General features: G+C 40.6%; 1 protein-coding gene across 6 annotated transcripts in view; it reads right to left on the reverse strand.

Moving 5' to 3' along the window:
- The window catches only part of KCNMA1 (potassium calcium-activated channel subfamily M alpha 1), a 1,447,720-nt gene that overhangs the window by 650,267 nt on the left and 777,768 nt on the right, over window positions 1-19,685 (reverse strand). For all 6 annotated transcript variants that reach the window (XM_085608566.1, XM_085608564.1, XM_085608561.1 and 3 more), the window contains exon 6: window positions 18,244-18,319. In XM_085608566.1, the coding sequence (XP_085464692.1) occupies window positions 18,244-18,319 (76 nt within the window). The remainder of the gene's footprint in view (window positions 1-18,243; window positions 18,320-19,685) is intronic.

The following is a 19,685-nucleotide window of genomic DNA, read 5'->3' on the forward strand; positions in this document are numbered from 1 at the left end:
TGACCGGCTACCAACAATCCAACATCCTGTGGTGCACGCGAACGGATAGGAAAACGCGCCGGCGAACGCAGGGACCCGGTAAGTCGCGACCACGCGCGCGAGAATGCATTTTTAAAGCGCGAACAAGAAAAATACTTCAGTTTCGTGGCAGGTTGCGAAAGTTTTGACATTTTCGCGCTCTCCGCGGAACGCGAAAATGTCAAAATATCGCAAATTTTGCGAGCGGAACGAAATTTACCGCCCAGGCCTAGTCATCATACATGTGACTGCCTGGGGCCTGCTCGTAAGTCATGCTGTTGTGAAAATTTTTTTAAAAAGCAAAACAATGTAAAAAAATGCAAAAAAAGTAAAGCAACTTACCTGGCTATATTTGAGGCTACCTGCACCTAGTGCACTACGTGATCAAGGCCGCAGGTCGGCGGCCAAAACACGTCATTTGGACCATGTAATTTTGCAAGAAATCAACATCAATTTGAGTCTGTGCCCGTATGATCCATCGTCTTCAGTAACACTTGGGATATTCTGGTGATATATATAAAAAAAATAATATATATATATATATATTCACTAAAAAACCATAGGTTTCAGGCACGTTATAGTTAGGAATTAGCATTTAAAAAACCTTAGAAATTCACTGAAAAAGCCATAGGTTTCAGGGCCGTTATAGTTAGCTGGACATTTCACTCGTACAAAACCATAGAAATTCCACCTTTATACTTAGTTCAGCTAACTATAACTCGCGCGCCCACAATGCACTGCTGATGACGTCACATATTACATCACTCATGACATGGTCAGTGACATCACGCATGACATCACTGATGACATCTCAAATGACATCACTGATGACATCACTGATCACATCATCCAGTGAATGTGTGTTTTTCTGAAAATTAAATATGTTTTATATATGTATATCTCAAGGTCGATGGAAGAATAAATGGGTATATAAGTGTCTAAATGGATGATTTTTTGGGGAAAAATTGATTGTATAACTGACTGATTAAGTGTATCTTAGTGAATACATGGCTTAGTGAGTAATGTTTAAATATGTAAATATCTGTATCAGTCTCTCACTTTGTGTATAAGTGGCTGCATGGGTTGGTGAGTAGCTACATGAGTGTCTATATAGGTTATTAGTTGGTTTTTGAGTATCAGTATGAGTGTCTGTATGGTTCGGTGGGGGTATTACGTAGTGCATAGATGCATGAATGAGTGACTCACTGTTTGTATGTGTTGAAGACAGCATGTGTGCAGGACTGTATGGGTGGATGAGTGTGTGTATGGGTGTGTTAGTGAGTGAATGACTGTCTCAATAGTGTCTTTATGAGTAACTACATATGTTTTAAACTAGTATATGTGACTATTGGTGTATATAAGTGAGTATATGTGAGAGTGAGGGATTGGAAGAGTTCCTGTATGAATAAGTATGTGTTTCTCCATGTTCATTCTGGGAGACAGCAATTATGTTGGTATTGTTTAAAAGACTAAGCATGTGTAAGTTTCTGTAGAAGTAAGTGTGGTGGTGTGTGTATAACTGTATATGCAAGTAAATGGATGATTGATTCTTTATTAAATTTAGTGACTATGTGTGTGAGTAACTCTATGGATGAGTGGCGTCGTGTAACAGGATGTATAGGTGTATGAGTACATATGATGAGTGAGTACATGTATTAGTGACTGTAAAGGACTGTTGGTGAATGAGTGAAGGTGTATGTGGATCTTAGAATTACTGAATAGGTTGTTGTAACTGGTATTGGTATGTCCATTGTTTTGAAAATGCTAGTTTCTATTTTTGAATGTGTGTATCAAAGGTTATATTAGGGTGAGAGGAGGTCTGCCACTCTATCACAAGGATGATGTCATCAGTGATGTCATTTGAGATGTCATCAGTGATGTCATGAGTGATGTCACTGACCATGTCATGAGTGATGTAATTTGTGACGTCATCAGCAGTGCATTGCGGGCGCGCGAGTTATAGTTAGCTGAACTAACTATAACGGGGGAATTTCAATGGTTTTGTACGAGTGAAAAGTCCAGCTAACTATAACGCCCCTGAAACCTATGGTTTTTTTCAGTGAATTTCTAAGGTTTTTTAAATGCTAATTCCTAACTATAACGTGCCTGAAACCTATGGTTTTTTCAGTGAATTTCAAAGGTTTTTTAAATGCTAATTTCTAGCTATGCCTACAGAGATAGGACATGTGAAGAAAGAAGAAAAAACGCACAGAAAGAAAAAAAAGGAATTCAGAAAGAAGCAACAGAAGTCCTCAAAGACGAAGAAAAGTGCAGGAAGAAGGATAATGTGCAGAAAGAACAAACAGAAGAGCAGAAAGACGCTTTGTTGCAAAATCATCCTGTACCCTCAACATTTTCAGTCGGATACTGGTGGTAACTGAGTCTGACTAATTAGTCCTAGAGCCAGTGCTATGTTAAAAGACACTTAGAATACAGTGAAAACACCTACATACAGTAGGGAACACTATGCGTTGGGGTCCCCCTATGATTAGCATGACCTCCTCTGTAAGCCCCTAGTATATAATAGGGCATGGGGATTAAAACTACCTCTTAAAACGTGCCACAGGGAGTGTTTGCACACGTCACCTCAGGCCCCGTCCCCTCCCTTCCCCACTGTGTAAACACGCCCTTTGGCCGTTTTAAGTTGGGAGATAAAGTCCCCTTGAATCCTAAGGGACCCTAGGGTCAAACTAGCCCACTAGGTACCTCCACTAAGCGCCACAGAGCTGTGTTTCAGAGAGGTGTAAAAAGGGGCATGGCCTCAGAACACCTGTCTGCAACGCAGCTCCCTGGCGCATACTGCTAGTTGGCCCTCAGGGACCCTCGGTATTGAAGGGGAATTAATTCCCTAACTTACAACTCGCCAGTGCGTTTGCAGAGTGCTGCAAGGAGGGGTGTGGCCTCCGGCGCGATGCCGGTCTTTTATTTTTATTCTTTTTAAAGAAATTTGGAAGGGGGTCGCATGGCCCCCCTCCCGAGGACTTAATTGGCCCCAGGGACCCCAACCCCCGGGGCATGGCCTTTTTTTTAAAATTCTTTAGGAGGGGGGCTGCGTTGCCCCCCTCCTCAGGCCACTTATGGCCCTGGGGACCCCATCCCCCAGGACCGGTCTGTGTTTTTAAAATATTTTTTTAAAATATATTTATAGAAACACCTAGGACATGCTGGACAAACCGTATGTACCTATCACCCTGACGATTTGCGTGATATTCATTAAAAGGCGACTATGCTTACAATGAATCCACGTGGAATGTATTTACACAGCTAGTGAAGCTCTGACGTATCTGACGCCCTACCGTGCCTAATCCCGGCGCCCCCGCCAGTGGGTACTCTCCAAGTACACACCCTTGTCGTTAATTTATACAAACATTGGTAGCTATTGACGGGCACATTTTATACACATGCACACCAAGCCATTCAAAGGGGATTCGACAAAAACTATGCAAGAAACTCCCCTCACGGTTAATAAAACACACATCCACCGCCGGATGTGTAATACTTTTTATTTTATTCTCTGGAAAGGAGACAAACCTCACTTGAGAGTCACAGCGCGCTCCTGGCTGAGCCCAATGCTGTGTTACACCCACCAGTACCCGCCACACACCTCTGTGTTGTATTCCACCAGCTAGTGCGTATGCTATGACACTTTCTAGCCCATGTGCACTGTAACACCACCCCGTGAATATATCATGCCACACTTGCCTTCGCACGGGTTATATTGCCCCATCTAACGTGCCTTCCTCGATGCCTATGTTATAACGCACAGCACTATGCCATACATATTAAAATCTGGGCTCCATATCTTTGTCACAGTGCTTATGCAACGTTACACTCCCCAGCACATATTTTATATTACAAATTTAGAGACTAGTTAGGTTACACAACACTGCCCTGTGCATATTACACTCCAAGGTGCATATCGCAATGCACGCGCTAGTGCCTGTTGCATCTCGCGCTCTCCAATGAATCTGTCATTGCGCACAATGTATTGCATATTATATTTCACGCCCCGGTTCATCTTATATCTCACTTTTTGGTGCATAGTTTATACCATACACTATATCTAGTTTTCATTTTCAATCATGCTCTCAGGACTATATTCTATATAACACTGCGTTCACCTACCCTTTTCACGGGCATTACATTTTGCGATGGGGGGTGGAGGGTCAGGGGGTGTTTCTGCCAAGTGAGCTTGGAGTCACAGTCACAAACGTCCTCTTCTTCCTGAATAAAAGTGAGATTATGCTGCATACTTGTTCATATTTTAAGTAGTTCACACAGACACACATTTTAAAAACAATAAAGTTCCTAATACCCACCTTCTCTGAACAGTTAGCTTGCTGCCCCATCCACCTCCTCCCTATCCTCTGTTGTCTGAATCCATGGACTAGCCTCCTCCCTCCTGCCATGCATGGTCTGATGTGCTGCCACCGACCTCCATTTAGCATGATGTACCAGTCCACTCCTCCTGCCCTCCATTGCCCAATTCTATAGCCCATCATTGACCTCCTGCTTAGCCTCTGTGCTTAGCTTGCTGCCCCTATTCTCCTTCCCCCTGCCCTCCGATGTCTTTGTGCATGACCCTGCTCCATCCTTTTTGCCCACCATGTTCCATGGACCTGCCACTCCTATCTACTATGAGTGTTCAGTTGAGCTGCCACTCCCCTCCCACCTGCCTAGCATTGTCAGATGACTGTAACCTGTCCCTGCCACCTCCAACCTGCCTGTCCACATTCCATGCCCCTCTGCCCTTCCTCCTGTCCTCCATGGTCCATTTTACTGCCACACCCTTCTGCCCTCCCTGGTCTGTTGTGCTGCAACTGCTCCTCCTGCCTGCCCCGCGTGGTCTGTTGTGAGGCCCCTTCCCCTGAACTCTCTTGTCTGTGCCCAGGTCCTGACCCTCCCTTCTATCCTCCATGGTCCTTTGTGCATGCCCCTGCACCCTCCTTCTTGCGCATCATAGCCATTGTGCTGCCACTAACCCTCCCGCTTGCCATGCATGGTCTTCTGTGCTGCCACGGCCCCTCCCACCTTCCCTGGGTGGTCATCTAGCTGCCCCTGACCCCCTCCCACCTTCCCTCCATGGTCTGTGTGTGTGCCATCAAAGTCTCACTGTTGCTCTCCATGGTGTGTCTTGCTTCTAGTGCCCATCCTGTCTGACCTCCATGGTCATCTTGCTGCTCCTGCCCTGCCCCCTTGCCCCCAGCCCTCTGTTTCCATGTGCAGACCCCCATTCCCTCCCTTCTGGCTTGTCTGTTCCATTGTAATGCCCCTGATCCGTCCCTCCTGCCATTTATGGTCTGTTATGCTGCAGCTTTCTCTCCTGTCTGTCCATTATGGTCAGCTAGCTACCATTTCCTCTTTCCCCTCTGTTCTCTGTTGTCCATGTGCATGGTCCTGTCCCCTCCCTATTGCTTTTTATGGGGTGTTGTGCTGCACTCCTGTCCCGCATGCCCTGTGTGGTGTATTGTGCTGCTGCAAACCCTGATGCCTGCCCTGTAGGGTCAGTTTGGTGCACCTCTCCATGTCCCTCCTGTCCTCTGTTATCCGAGTCCATGTCCCTACCCCAATTCCTCCTGCATTCCATGATCCAATGTACCATACTTGCTAACATTGTGAACTTGGTAAGAGGGAGATTTTGAAAAAAAACTGGGGTGTTGATTTTCCCCATTGACTTACAATGAAAAATAGGAGATTGTAGAAAGGAGACAGATCAAATAAAGCCCATTTGAGCTTAAAAACATTGGACGTTTCCTGGCTGAATCAGGTCTGTTGGCATGTATGGTTGTACTACGGCTGCCTTTTCCTTCTGCCCACAGTGGTCTATTATATTGCCACAGCCTCTCTTGCCAGTCCTGGTTTGTTGGTTTGTTGCACCTGCCCCCCTTTCCACTGCCCTCCATAGTCTGTTGTGCTGCCACTGCCCTTCCTGCCTGCCCAGTGTGGTCAAATTTCAGAGTCCGTGCCCCTGGCCTCTGCCTCTCAACAGCATCCTAATGAACAACTAGATTGCTAACATTCTATATTTATTACAAAAGTGTGGAACGCCTGACATCATCTTGATGTAATCAAAACTGTAATACCTAGAGCATATCCTTTAGAAATCACATATATGAGAGGGTCTTATTTGCATCAAAATTATGGTTAGTGCTCTAAAAAACTAAAATGAGGATATATTATCGGAGTTTTCAAATAGCGACAAAGCACTTTTAAATTATTTGTTATCTTTATTTTTTTTTATCCAGTTGACCACTTGATTAAATGTTGCAGATAGGGGAGAGGATATGATGTTACTTCCAGAGCTGCAGACTTTGCAACTGAGGAACCAGGTTGGAGTTTCTGCTTCAGCTCGACATTCTGTGATTCTGGTCAAATCACTTAATCTCCCCATGTCTACAACCAAAATGAATTTGTTCTTGTGTAATGTAACCAATGCTCATGTAAAGCACTCCAATGCCTGACAAGTCTGCATTATATAAAACTGCCAAAACACAAAAAATAAAAAGTTTTTGGGACACTTCTGTCATTGAGCTACATGTGGGCTACATCTGGGTGATATTTGTGCTGCATTTGGTCTCTTTTGTCTCTGGTGGCCATCTTGGGAGATTTATTTGTTATGAAGTTTCCTAATTTCCTCATTTACTGCAGTCTCCTCAGTAGGAAATGCTTTCAGTTTTTTACTTTGATTCCATCAAGAAGGTATTCAGATATGTCACACATTTGCCATAAATTCTGAATGTTAGCACTCTAGTTGCTCATTAGATCACTGTAGTAAAGCTACTGCTCACCACGGAAGTCTGCTGCTGGTATTGAAAGTGCATGTTTCAGTTTTCACGTGAGAATTTTTTAATGAAATAGAAGAGGATTTGAGAAGTAACTCAAAATGTGCCCTAATTGTTCCTTCTACAGCACTAATCATACTTTCTATGGCAAAATGAACCCCCTCATTTTGTTCTTTTTTAAATTAAATGTTTTAAGAGTTACCACTTTATTCCAATCAAGATGGCTTCAGGTGTGCAACACGTTTGTCATAAGTAGGACTATTAGCGCTCTAGTTGTTCTTTAGAACACTCTGGAAAGCTGCAGTAGAACACAAAGGAATCAACTGACAGTCTCTGCCCTTGTTGGATGTACATGTTTTGCTGAGAATGTCAGACTTCATTCTCACATGACTGAGAAAGATAATGTGAATTTACAGAAAATATGCTCTCAGTTTAGCTTATAGATCACCTTCCAAACCTCGGTGGGAAAAGCATGAGAAAATAGTTTTCTCTCAAACATGATTCATGATATCACAGCAGAAGGCTTTTTCACATGGTAAAATCACCTTAGAACACACCACAATGCCTAAAATTAGTATGGTGCCATCAACAAATGATTTATAATGTAACTAAAGTCTTAAAACCTTCTATTAACTGCAATGCTTTTTAATGAGGTGCTATCATGTATATTGGTCCTAAGATGGCTGCCAACACTTCTTGGATGAAGTGCTGACAGCCAATCAGATCTCACGATGAGGTGTGTGGTTAGGCTCTGCCCAGATATATATGTGATTTTACTTTTGATTTTCTCAGGAACTACTGAAAGGATTTACACCATTTAACCAAAAGGTACGACTCTGAACCAAGGGCTACCTTTTTGCCAAATTTGGTGTAATTCCGTTCAGCAGTTCGGGCTGTAACTGCGATGAAAGGTTCCTATGGAAAATTGCATGGGGAAAACATGTTTTGGGACCCCCCTTTTTCTCGGCTTGACAAATCACCCGAGACTTTCAGGATAGGAGTGGACTGGAGAGCCCCACCAGTTTTGAAAATTTCGCGAAGATTTGTCAACCGGCGCCAAAGTTATTCCAAATAGAATGTTGCGGATTTCCTATGGATAATGGGTCCTAACTATAACTACCTACTGGCGACCGCCAGTAGGTGATATATATATATATATATATATATATATATATATATATATATATATTCACTGAAAAAACCATAGGTTTTACAGAAGTGATAGTTAGAAATTTGCATTTAAAAAACCTTAGAAATTCACTGAAAAAACCATAGGGTTCAGGGATGTTATAGTTAGCTGGACATTTCACTCGTACAAAACCATAGAAATTCCACCGTTATAGTTAGTTCAGCTAACTATAACTCGCACCCCCGCAATGCACTGCTCATGACGTCACATATTACATCATTCATGGCATGGTTAGTGACATCACTGAGGACATCACTGATGACATCTCAAATGACATCACTGATGAAATCACTGATGACATCATACAGTGACTGTGTGTTTCTGTAAAGTTTAACTATGTTTTATATATATATGAAGCTGTATTGAAGAATCAGTGGGTGTATAAGTGTCTGGATGAAGGATTTACGATGTGTGTGACTGATTGTATAAGTGACTGATTAAACGTGTCTTACTGAATGCATGCATTAGTGACTAAACTGTCGGAATGTCTGTATCAGTGTGTCTGTTGTTGTGTAAGCTAGTACATGGGTTAGTCAGTAGCTACATGAAAGTTAATATGGGTTATTGACTGTTTACCTGAGTATTTGTAGCGGTGCCTAAGTGTGTGTGTGGGTGGGTGGGTTGGAGGTGTGTGACTCTGTGCATAGATGTGTGACTAGTTGATTCACTGGGTGTATGGGTTCAAGACTGCATGTGGAAACAGCTCTATGACCGGGTGAGTGTGTATATGGGTGTGTTCGTGAGTGAATGGAGGTCTCAAAGGTACACGTAAGTAGCTACATATCTAAAAGGCAGTTTATGTGAGTGATGGTATATATAAATAACTATATGTGACAGTGAGTAATTACGAAAGTGGCTGTATGGATGAGTGTGTACTTGTGTCACTGATTATATAAGAGAGTAAGTATGCACTACTATCTATGAATTGGTGAGGTGGTGAATGTATAACTGCATAGGTGAGTAAATGGGAGTGTGATTGATTCTTTACATGACTATCTAGGTCTGTGAGTAACTTCATGGATGAGTGGCGGTATATGACTGTTTGAATAGGTGTATGACCGCATATGAATGTGTTGTATTGAGGAGTGACTGCATGTATAAGTGATTGTATGGGTGAATGAGTGGATGTGTGTGTAGACCTAAGAATCAGTGAGTGGGTATGTAGTAACTGGTATTCGTGTCTTTATGGTTTCAAAGATGGTGTCTGTATTTTAGAATGGGTGTATCAAAGGTTATATTAGGGTGTGAGGAGGTGCATCAGATTATCATGTGGATGATGTCATCAGTGATGTCATTTGAGATGTCATCAGTGATGTCATCAGTGATGTCACTGACCATGCCATGAATGATGTAATATGTGACGTCATGAGCAGTGCATCACAGGGGCGTGAGTTATAGTTAGCTGAACTAACTATAACGGTTGAATTTCTATGGTTTTGTACGAGTGAAATGTCCAGCTAACTATAACGTTCCTGAAACCTATGGCTTTTTCAGTGAATTTCTAAGGTTTTTTTAAATGCAAATTTCTAACTGCAACTTCTGTAAAACCTATGTTTTTTTCAGTGAATTTCAAAGGTTTTTTAAATGCTAATTTCTAACTACAATGTCCCTATAACCTATAATCTTTTTTAAGTAAATTTTAAAAAGACGTGTATACTTTTTATAGTGAAAACTAACTTAACAGTAGTCTTTTATAACTTATAATTATGGCTCCTGGTTTTATGGAATTTATTTTTTGGGCAATTCCGTCTGTATTTATCCATATATTTTCTTTTATAATTGTATCTGTATTTACCCATATATATTTTGGGTTTTGTGTAAAAATGAATCTGAAATAAGTATATTTCCACATTTATTTGTCTGATAAATATGCACTCATGCCTGAAGGACTGACCGTTTTCAGTCATATAAACACTCTCAGATGATGAAATATGCACAACCTTGATATTAAAATGTGCATGTTTTTTTTTACGAGCATATATATTACTGTTTAAGGCTCTTTACTAAAATTCTTTTATTGTTTTAACCCTTTTACTTTTAGAACAACAGACCTATTGGCCTGGTAGTCATGATTAACAGCATTTAGAATCGCTAAAAAAATAACCCAATTTCCGTTTGTATCCACATTTTAAAATAAATACAGAGAGGAAAATAAATAGTTTTCTGTCTGTATTTATCTGCAAAAATCAGTAAAAACGGAAAACAGGAAGCCCTATGTATAATTTAACCATGTTTACAACTTAATTAGCAGTAATTAACATATAAGTGTAGTAAAAGTGTGACGCAGCACCTATAATACCTGACTTCGAACAACAGTGTTCACAGTTCGATTCCTGGCTCGAGCAGCATGTTAGCCAACCACTATCTCACTGTGGGCAACACTTTGCTCAATCTTCCCAATGCCCCCGAGCGCCGGCACACCTTTCCGTGGGTAGCTGTACGCTTTACAAATGCTGGCATTTTTTTGATTTAACATCATAGTGATGACAAATATTAGCACGTATCTTTTTTTCTTCTATTGTGAACAATATTTTTTTAATGTCTTCTATTTAGATGTTTTTAATCATGAGAATGCAAATGACTCAGTTTGCTGGGTAACAGTTTTTAAACTCTCCAACGCATGTACATATTAAGTACCTTATACGTGTAAGATGGAAATCGAAACTTTTACAGCGTTACATTTTGCAACTTTTCCCAACACGTGCATAAGTTAAACAGTTAAAACGTGAGCACGTGTAAACTATAAAATGTGATATCTAAATAGGCAGAGCCACATTTTCCTTCCATACACTACTCAATAACCAAAAAGTATATAAAGCACACCCGTTGTTCGATTAGTTTCGTTTTCGCGAGTTATTTATCCGTATCCATTCTGTGATGCAGGTTCCCTTTTCTACCGTCGGGTTCTTGTTTTGCGGCAACAAAACATATTTCGGAGTTGTACGTTGTTTGATTATGGCATAGTAGATATTTATAATACGTAGCTATTTGGCAATATTTAAATATTTATATCTAGAAAAAAGTGTTATTGCATGTGTTTGCCTTTTTTTCTGTAACGTCAGCAGCTTGTTTTCAGAAACAGACAGATTGCAGCAAACATTGCTCCTTTTCGGGCTCCTTTCAGCTTATATATTGTGACTTTCTATATTATAATATTGACACTGTACTTCACTTCAGAGGTGTTGGTGATCCGTCGGCGTAAAACCTAAACATTTATAATTAACGTCACCAGCTTCCAGTTGTTAGTCTGTTTTCCCCTGTGGATCATATACTGTCAATATGTATATTATAATATCAACAGTCATGATGATCTCAGAGGAGTTCATGACCCGTCAGCGCAAAGAGTAAAGATATATAAGCAACGTCACCAGCTTCCGGTTTTTAGTCTGTTCCCCCCTTTTGATCATATACTGTGAATACGTATATTATAATTTTCACAGTCATATTGATCTCAGAGGAGTTTATGACCCGTTGCCACGAAGATCAAACATTTCGAAGTCCCGGAGAAAAGAAGCTCTGAAAATATTCACCGCTCGAAAGTATTTCGTTATTGATCTTCTGTTGCATTCATAATTTTATTTTCCTTTTCTTTTTACTGTAACAATGGTGTCACTCGTTATATTGTAATAGACTGTCCGATTGTTACAGAAGAGGAATTGGAGATTTGTTGGCGCCATCTGAAATACAGCTTACTAAGCTTTATAACATACTTGATCAGATATTTTTTCAGTGAGCATATTTTACAAAATTGCAGTCTAAAAAATATAGCTTTTATACATACTTTCTTACTTTAAAAATTTGATAAACCCTACATTTCTGAATGTTATTTTCTAATTTCTATTTTTTTCTGTGGCGGTTCCTATTCACCTTCTCCCTACAGAATATATAGGACCAGTAGTGTATATTATTATACTACTATCCTATATATTCTTACAAGATTTCGTGATTTGTTAGCGGAACAGTGTGCGACCTCTAAGTACTACGACAGAACGTTCCCGAATTCTACAAAATACAAACTTGAAAAATGATATTGCATACATTTCTATGCAATATGAAGTCATTTGTGATAAACTGTTTTTACTTGTTCTTCTGACCTCAGATGATGTAGTGCAGGAGTGTTTGTTGTAGCACTTCTTTTCTACTTTATCTAAAAGTAACTAATGCCCTCTTATATTATCAAGAATATGGGGCAACACTTTTACAAACTAGAGCAGAAAAAAGGAGGTTGTGGCCACGCTTAAGTGATATTTTATGAAATTCAATTTTTGTCACCCCTTTAATATATACAACGTCAGTATCCGAAGAAACTTAATTTGTAATTGCTAAATAAAAACTGTTTGAAACCTAAACTGAGATTTTTGCTGCGCAACCACACCTCCCCGTCAGAAAAGTAAACACCACATTATAAGTAAATAGTGGTCCTGGGAAGTATCCCACCCGCAAACTTAATAAAAAGAAGACCGCAACACACTCTGTTATTTTTCCGCCATGATTTGCTCACCCCACGGCAATTATATAAATGGTCCTTAAAATATATAAAAAACAATTTTTACCTTCACAGTCCCTCTCCACCACCTTGTGACCACTGTACAGATTTAATAGTGTTCCTACCCTCCCCTCTACTACTTTGTTTTCCCGTACTCCTTTGGAAGTGCATCATAAAATGGCTGACAACAGTGAACCGTTCCCACCCAATAAGGAGCAAACTTGTACTCGGAACACTTTAGCCAATAAAATGTCCATGTTGTTCCGCAGAGGACGAGGGAATGGCTGCCAACACTTTGACTTTTAATGCTTCACAGCCAATGAACATTAAGCTTGGAAAAGTCCCGCTTGGAACACGTTACCCAATCAGATGTTCCTCCTACTCCGCGGAGGGGGAAGGAATCGCTGACAACACTTCTGCTTTCAATGGTTTACAGCCAATCAACATTAAGCTTGGGAAAGTCCTCCTCGGAACACGTCAGCCAATCAGATGTCCCTCCTACTTTGAGGAGGGGAAGTGAAGGGCTGCCAACACTTCTACTTTCAATAGTTCGCAACCAATCAACATGAAGCTCTGGAAGCTCCTCCTTAGAACACGTCAGCCAATCAGATGTCCCTCCTGCTCTGCGGAGGAGAAGGGAATACCTAGCAACACTTCTACTTTCAATAGTTCGCAACCAATCAACATTAAGCTCTGGAAGGTCCTCCTTACGACATGTGAGGCAATTAGATGTCCTTGCTACTCTACAGAGGGGAAGTGAATGGCAAGAAACACTTCTACTTTCGATGGTTCGCAGCCAACAAACATTAAGCTTGTTGTTAGACCACCACAGCCAATTAAAAGTTAATTTTGTTCCGCGCAGATACAAAACACGCCCTCCCACATATTAACAGATTAATACATTTCCTGTAACAAAGTGACTCTATCCGTGATAAAAGTGAACACTGTATAATAAGAAAACATTATTCCGCATTATATTAACGGAAGGCCACAATACGGCGCATTGTTGTTTTCCCGATATAATTTCCACAGCCTACTGCACCCCCCTCCCAACATAAGTGAAGCCCCGGGGCTCCGGGGGCCCCAACGGGCCCGGCTGTTATTTTTTCAGAAATGCCCCCGGGATAGAGAACACTCCCTACCACATATTAAAAAATGTGTTGTAACAAAGTGACTCTATCCGTGATAACAGTGAACACTGCATAATAAGTAAACATTATTCCGCATTATATTAAAGGAAGGCCGCAATACGGCGCATTGTTGTTTTACCGATATAATTTCCACAGTCTACTGAACCCCCCTCCCAACATAAGTGAAGCCCCGGGACTGCGGGGGCCCCAGCGAGCCCCCACTTTTATTTTTTAAGGAAATACCCCCGGGACCTAGTCCCACCCAGGAGCCACATTAAAATAAAACGCGAGAACCTGCGACCATAGCGCGAATTGCGCCGATTTAAAAAAAAAAGTTTTTTTGGGCCCTGGGTGTCCTTCTGGGACTCCCTGAGCAGGCCTAGGGGGTCAGGGTGTTTCTACCCTGCCCCCTTCTCTTGTTTTCTACCTTTGTTTCTCTGTTTTCTAGTGGCTCGCTTCTACCGAGCCACAAGATGGCTGCCAACACTTCCTGGCTTGGAGTGTTGGCAGCCAATCACAGTGAAGCTCATGCACAGGACTTAGGCTCCGCCCAGATATTGAAACTTTTATTTTTCTAATTTCTCAGCAACTACTGAACGGATTTATACCATTTAAAAAAAGTTTGTTTTCTGACCCACGCACTACCCTTGTGAAAAATTTGGGGTAATTCCGTTCAGTTGTTTCGGCTCTAGCCTTGTGTAAAGTTTCCTATGGGAAATTGATTTTTTGACTTATTCTTTGACTTTCCCAAAAACTACTGAACGGATTTACATCATTTAAAAAAAGGTCTCTTTCTGAACCAAGCTCTACCTTTCTGCCAAATTTCAGGTAATTCCGTTCGGGCTTTAGCTCGTCGCAAAATTTCCAATGGAAATTAACATGGGGAAAACGCGTTTTGGGACCCCCGTTTTTTCTCAGCTCCCGTTTGACGAACCACCCCCAAACTTTCAAGATAGGAGCTAACCTAAAAAGTGCAACTTTTTGGAAAATTTCATAAAGATTCGTCAAATGACGCCAAAGTTATTAGTAAATCAAAAAATGCTTTACCTATGGAAACTAGGTGTAACTATAACTACCTACTGGCGACTGCCAGTAGGTAATATATATATATATATATTTATTTTTTTCCTCAACTTTGCTCCTACTCTGACCATGGACCCTAGGAAGGTTGGGAGAGGCGCAATATAATGTTACTTTCTGATATTGCGCTGGACCCACCAATAAGAATTGTGATAAATTTATGGGATGCATAATGTTATGGTGTCTGTGTTATCCATCACTGTTTTCTCTAGAATCAGAGACCTCTGATAAAACATTAAGGACATTGTCTAGTAATGCTGGTAGCATTTGTATTGAAGAATGCTATCACTACAATTACCACCAGCAGAATGCTGTCAGTTATAGTAAGGCTACCATGCCTTACTTCACGTCCATGCTCAAAACTGTCAGTATGAGTAGATAGTGAAAATGCCCCAAACTGTAAACATGTATGGTAACCAGTTCACCACATATTTTCTCCATTCAACTTGTTCACATCAGCTCTGTAGATAAGACGTAGTGGACCCGATTCATCGAAAAAATATTTTTACTTTTTGTAGGAATTCACAAAGTAGTATAACTTAGAAACTATGTCACTCGCAAGTTACCAGGCAGTGTCGTGGCAAACGCTTGTGAACTTTTCTTGTGCTACAACTTCCACTTTGCAGAATTGTACACACAGAACATTCCCACATTGGGGAAAGTCAGTACTACATTATAATTGCACGTAATTTATTTTGTAGACGGAGAACATACTTTTCCTGTGAAGAAACATCTTTCCCTAGTACCCCACAAACTTTGGGGTTGTTTTTTTCGTCTTTCAACTCTGGAAATTGATAGCCTTTCGCCCTTGACTAATGTTAATCGACAATAATTTCATGGGTGAGGAAGAGGCAGAGAGGAGCTTGTTGATAATCAAAAACACACGCTTTTGGCTCAGATTTAATAAAATGTAAACAATGTAGTGCTGAATGAAAACCTGCAGTAATGTGTTACATTAACTGTAAAAAATTGTGCATCGTCAGATCATGGAAAGTCATGGTTTTTTTAACCAAAATGTAACTGCTTATGAGCATTGGCCTCACAATTGGAATTTGTTTTATGTTTATTCATTTATCCATTCATTGAGAAATACATTAATTTGTGTATGTTTCAACATTCATAAAACAATTCACATGTGCAGTCAAAAATTCATTGTTTGATGAAAGTACTTATTTATAAGTCTGTGGTGTTCGGGCTGAAAAAGTTTAACTGTACCACCTCAGTAACGTCATTCCACAGATCTGCAGGCTTTGGAAAATTCTGCCCCCCTGTGATACATTACTCCTGGGGGAGATTTTTTGTCGTGAAAATATATATCTATTTACAAGAATATTCTCAAAAACAAAATTAAAATGCTGGACTATTGTGAAGGTAACAAACTTTATGAAGTTGTAGAGTTTGTTACCATGGCAAACAATGGCTGGCGAACATTTAATATTGATGACCACTAATTTTAATAAGATAGAAACTATGTGACAAGGTTTGCTGTAGTACGCAAAGTTGCACAGAGATAAATACATCACAAATCTAGAACTATTGGAAACATTAATACAACAAAGGCAAAGGTAAAACAATAATCATTAGAAAGTTCCCACTCTATCATTTAGCTTTTCTTAACCTTACATAGTATTTAAATTGTTTATAATTTCCTTGCAAAATGTGAAATGGGTAACATATATCCAAAGGGACATCATTGTGTTATAATATTATTTACATAGTAATTTTAGTACCCTTAAAGTAACCTTTAAGATTATTTCTAACTAAATTATTCTAACAACCTCATTTTGAGTGTAGTGTTTCCCTTAAATTGAACTCAGTTCAGGCCTTCGTTATCACCAATTTACCTCAAGCACCAACTGAATGACATTGTACAGTGCAATGAGGGGGCATTCCCAATTTTAAAAAACACTGTTGCAAAACCTGTTTTATCATTCTGTTCCCAATATCTCTGTGCAAAAGTTGAAACTGGATGCATATAATGACCAGAAGCGATCCACAAATGTTGTTTCCTAGGATGTGATTTCCACCCAACTCCTTTGTGACACTGGGGATGAGGTCTAGTGTCCAGCTTGTAGCAGCCGCAGCCCGTGCAGATAAGAGCCGTGGGGGGGTGGGACCAGGTGAGGGGGATTTCGACGGAAGATAACAAGGGAAAATTAGATTAATAATACATTTCCCTTGTCGTCGGAAGTTGAAATCCCCCCCCCCCCCCCACGCCAGCCCTACCACCCCACTGCTCTTACCTGCACGGTCCGTGGCTGGCCTGGAGCATAAAAATGTCTGGTCACAGGGAATGGGTGTTGATTTGGTATGGGAAATGTTAGCAGTAAGGCATTATGTGGGCAGAACGGTGCAAATTTCCAGACTGGGACAATTCTGTTATTAAATAACTCAATATTTTACAATTTAGAACTCAGATACACAGCAAGAGCAGATCTGAAGCTTTACTGGCAGACTGGGAGATACGCATTAATTAGGTATGTGGAGCCTCCTAAAAGCGTACGGTAACTGAATTATAAGTACCTGCAGGAGCCATAAAGCACTTCTTGGGATCCCTCCCAATAGGATAACCCAAGGACTGAATGAGAAGTTTAAGGTTCTGTAATGCATCTGTTTGAACAGTGCAAACTACGTGGGCAGACTAGGATTAGCAGGAATTTACATAAAAGAATAAAGATTTACACTCTTGAAACTAGAAAAATAGTTAGGATATTCTCTATCGATTCCATGGCTTCAAGTTAGGCATTTATCGCTGCTGCCAGATAAATGACTAAAAGAAATTGAATTTTGAAGGCGTAGGTTTAAAGTGGTGGCCGCATGCTGGTGCTTGATGTCAGTACCAGAAGATCCACAGCTAAACATGCTTTTCCATTTGTAGGCCATCCTTTTGGTGGACACACATTTGTGGTGGGAGAAATGTGTTTTTAGTATATTATTTGCAAGCTTCATGAAACAAGCATATTATGCAAAATAAATTTCTCCAATCACTGGCGTGAAAATTGTAGGTGAGGGCATAACTTTGGTACTCTCTGGTTCCTCAAATTAGTGGCAGGAGATTGGTTCAAATACAAAATGTCTTGTGGCCATGTTTCACATTTCCTGGAAGACATTTTTTGCTCATTCTCCAGTGAGTGAAAATTAGGAGACAATGTTAAACCCAGGGGAACACAAAAATTCCTTGAAATACATGAAAGTCGAAAACCAACAATCGTGAGCTACATAAGATTACACCTTTGTTAAAAAAGAAAAATTGAAGAGGCGTAGACCCAGTGTGCCGTCAAGTCTGCAATAGCATCTAAACTTCATTTGTGTGCTCATGCACTTATTGGCTGACTACATGATCGCAGTCCAGTGTACAGATGCTCATATGTTCAAAGTTTGCCACATATTAATGAATACCTACCTTAATATTTACGCACAGAGAAATTTAGCCATTCAAGTGTTCCTGCATCTATTTGTTCAAACATATAATCCATGCACTCACACATTCATTCATAGCAGTGACCTCATATGTTGCTCTTTCTGTGTTTGTGCACACGCCGTAGGCATTTTCCTTACCTTGTTTTCAAGATGTTCAGGAATTGCAAGATTTCGGAAAACTGTATTAGTCGAAGCGCTCGGAGAAACCGCAAACCTGCATAAAAACAACGCTGGGTTATCTTTGAGGTCCTTCTCACTAATCACATTGTTAAAATTGTATTGATTATATATTTTATACAGCATGAATAGTGCCATGAGCGGCGTACAGGGAGGTTTACGTGAGACTTGGAGAATGTTTACAGTATGCGACTACTGGAGACCTGAGCAACATACCAAGACAAACATACAGTTTTAGATAACGAATAGCTGAAATTCTACAACTTTTGTGTTATAGGTATGCCAGGAGTTTGCATCTGGGCAGATATAAGTGGGTATACCCTTGCAACGATGTACAATGCAGTGCAAGGTACACTACAGTTTCATGAAATGCATTATTTAGGTATACCATACAGGGTTGCTCAGAGACAGTCATTGGTTTACACTAGAACAATACTGGGTCATGTTAGGGAAGATATATATGTCCTTCAGTCTTTCACAGTGTTTGCTAGCTGTGATGCTCAGTGAACAAGATTGTTTTTTGTCTCTTTCCAGCAATACTGTCAAGTTTACTGATTCCATGGATGATCAGAACCTTGGAAAGTTGAGTGCCCTGTTTAAAACAATGGAGTGCTCTGGGCTTCTAATGGCTAGCAGAAGCCCGGAGCTTCAACATTCCAATGTTTGTACACAGCTGTTGCTGTGAATAAAAGACCTCAAGGGGGCCGAGGAGATTTCAATCCCTTTGGGCGCCGTGCGGCCTTTGATTTACAAATCAGAACTTTCTGCCCTCTAGGGGCGGAATGTTCTAATAGCCTTAGAGCCCTATGTGGCATGCTCTCCCACCCATTAAAGGCCCGCTCCCTTGTTAAAGGCCCTCGCCAGTGCGGACTTTTAATGGCTGTAGGGCCTGCTATGGTGGGCTATAAGGCTACAATAGCTCATCCTGCACAGGTATTTTCTGTTAACTCTGGAACGTATAGTGTTGTTTATTCCATTATAATACCAGCACTGCAAGTGCTATTGGTAGTCGATATTGTGAAGTCGATAGTCAATATAAGTGCACTTTGAAATTTGAAGTTCAATATTAAGGTTGAACATCACCATCACCATAATATGATGATACACAGCAGTGGTTCTTCACCTGTGGTACAGGGACCACTAGGAGTCTGTGATGCCTACTCAGGTGGTCCGCAACAGCTTAGAAAATTAAACAATATTAACTGATTAATGAAGAGTATATAAATAAAGAAGCAAAACTGAAAATTGAAAAATGCTCCACAGGAATTTGAAATTGGGGGGGCTAAAAAGTATGTTGGGACCCTCAAATTGATTTGTGAGAGCATGGCAAATGCATTAAACAGAATATAGTATGGAAAATGGGTAGCCTCAGCAAAATTTAGAAACACTTCAACCTTCCCATT

Source organism: Triturus cristatus, chromosome 1_2 (assembly GCF_964204655.1).
Source record: "Triturus cristatus chromosome 1_2, aTriCri1.1, whole genome shotgun sequence".
Classification (NCBI taxonomy): Eukaryota; Metazoa; Chordata; class Amphibia; order Caudata; family Salamandridae; genus Triturus; species Triturus cristatus.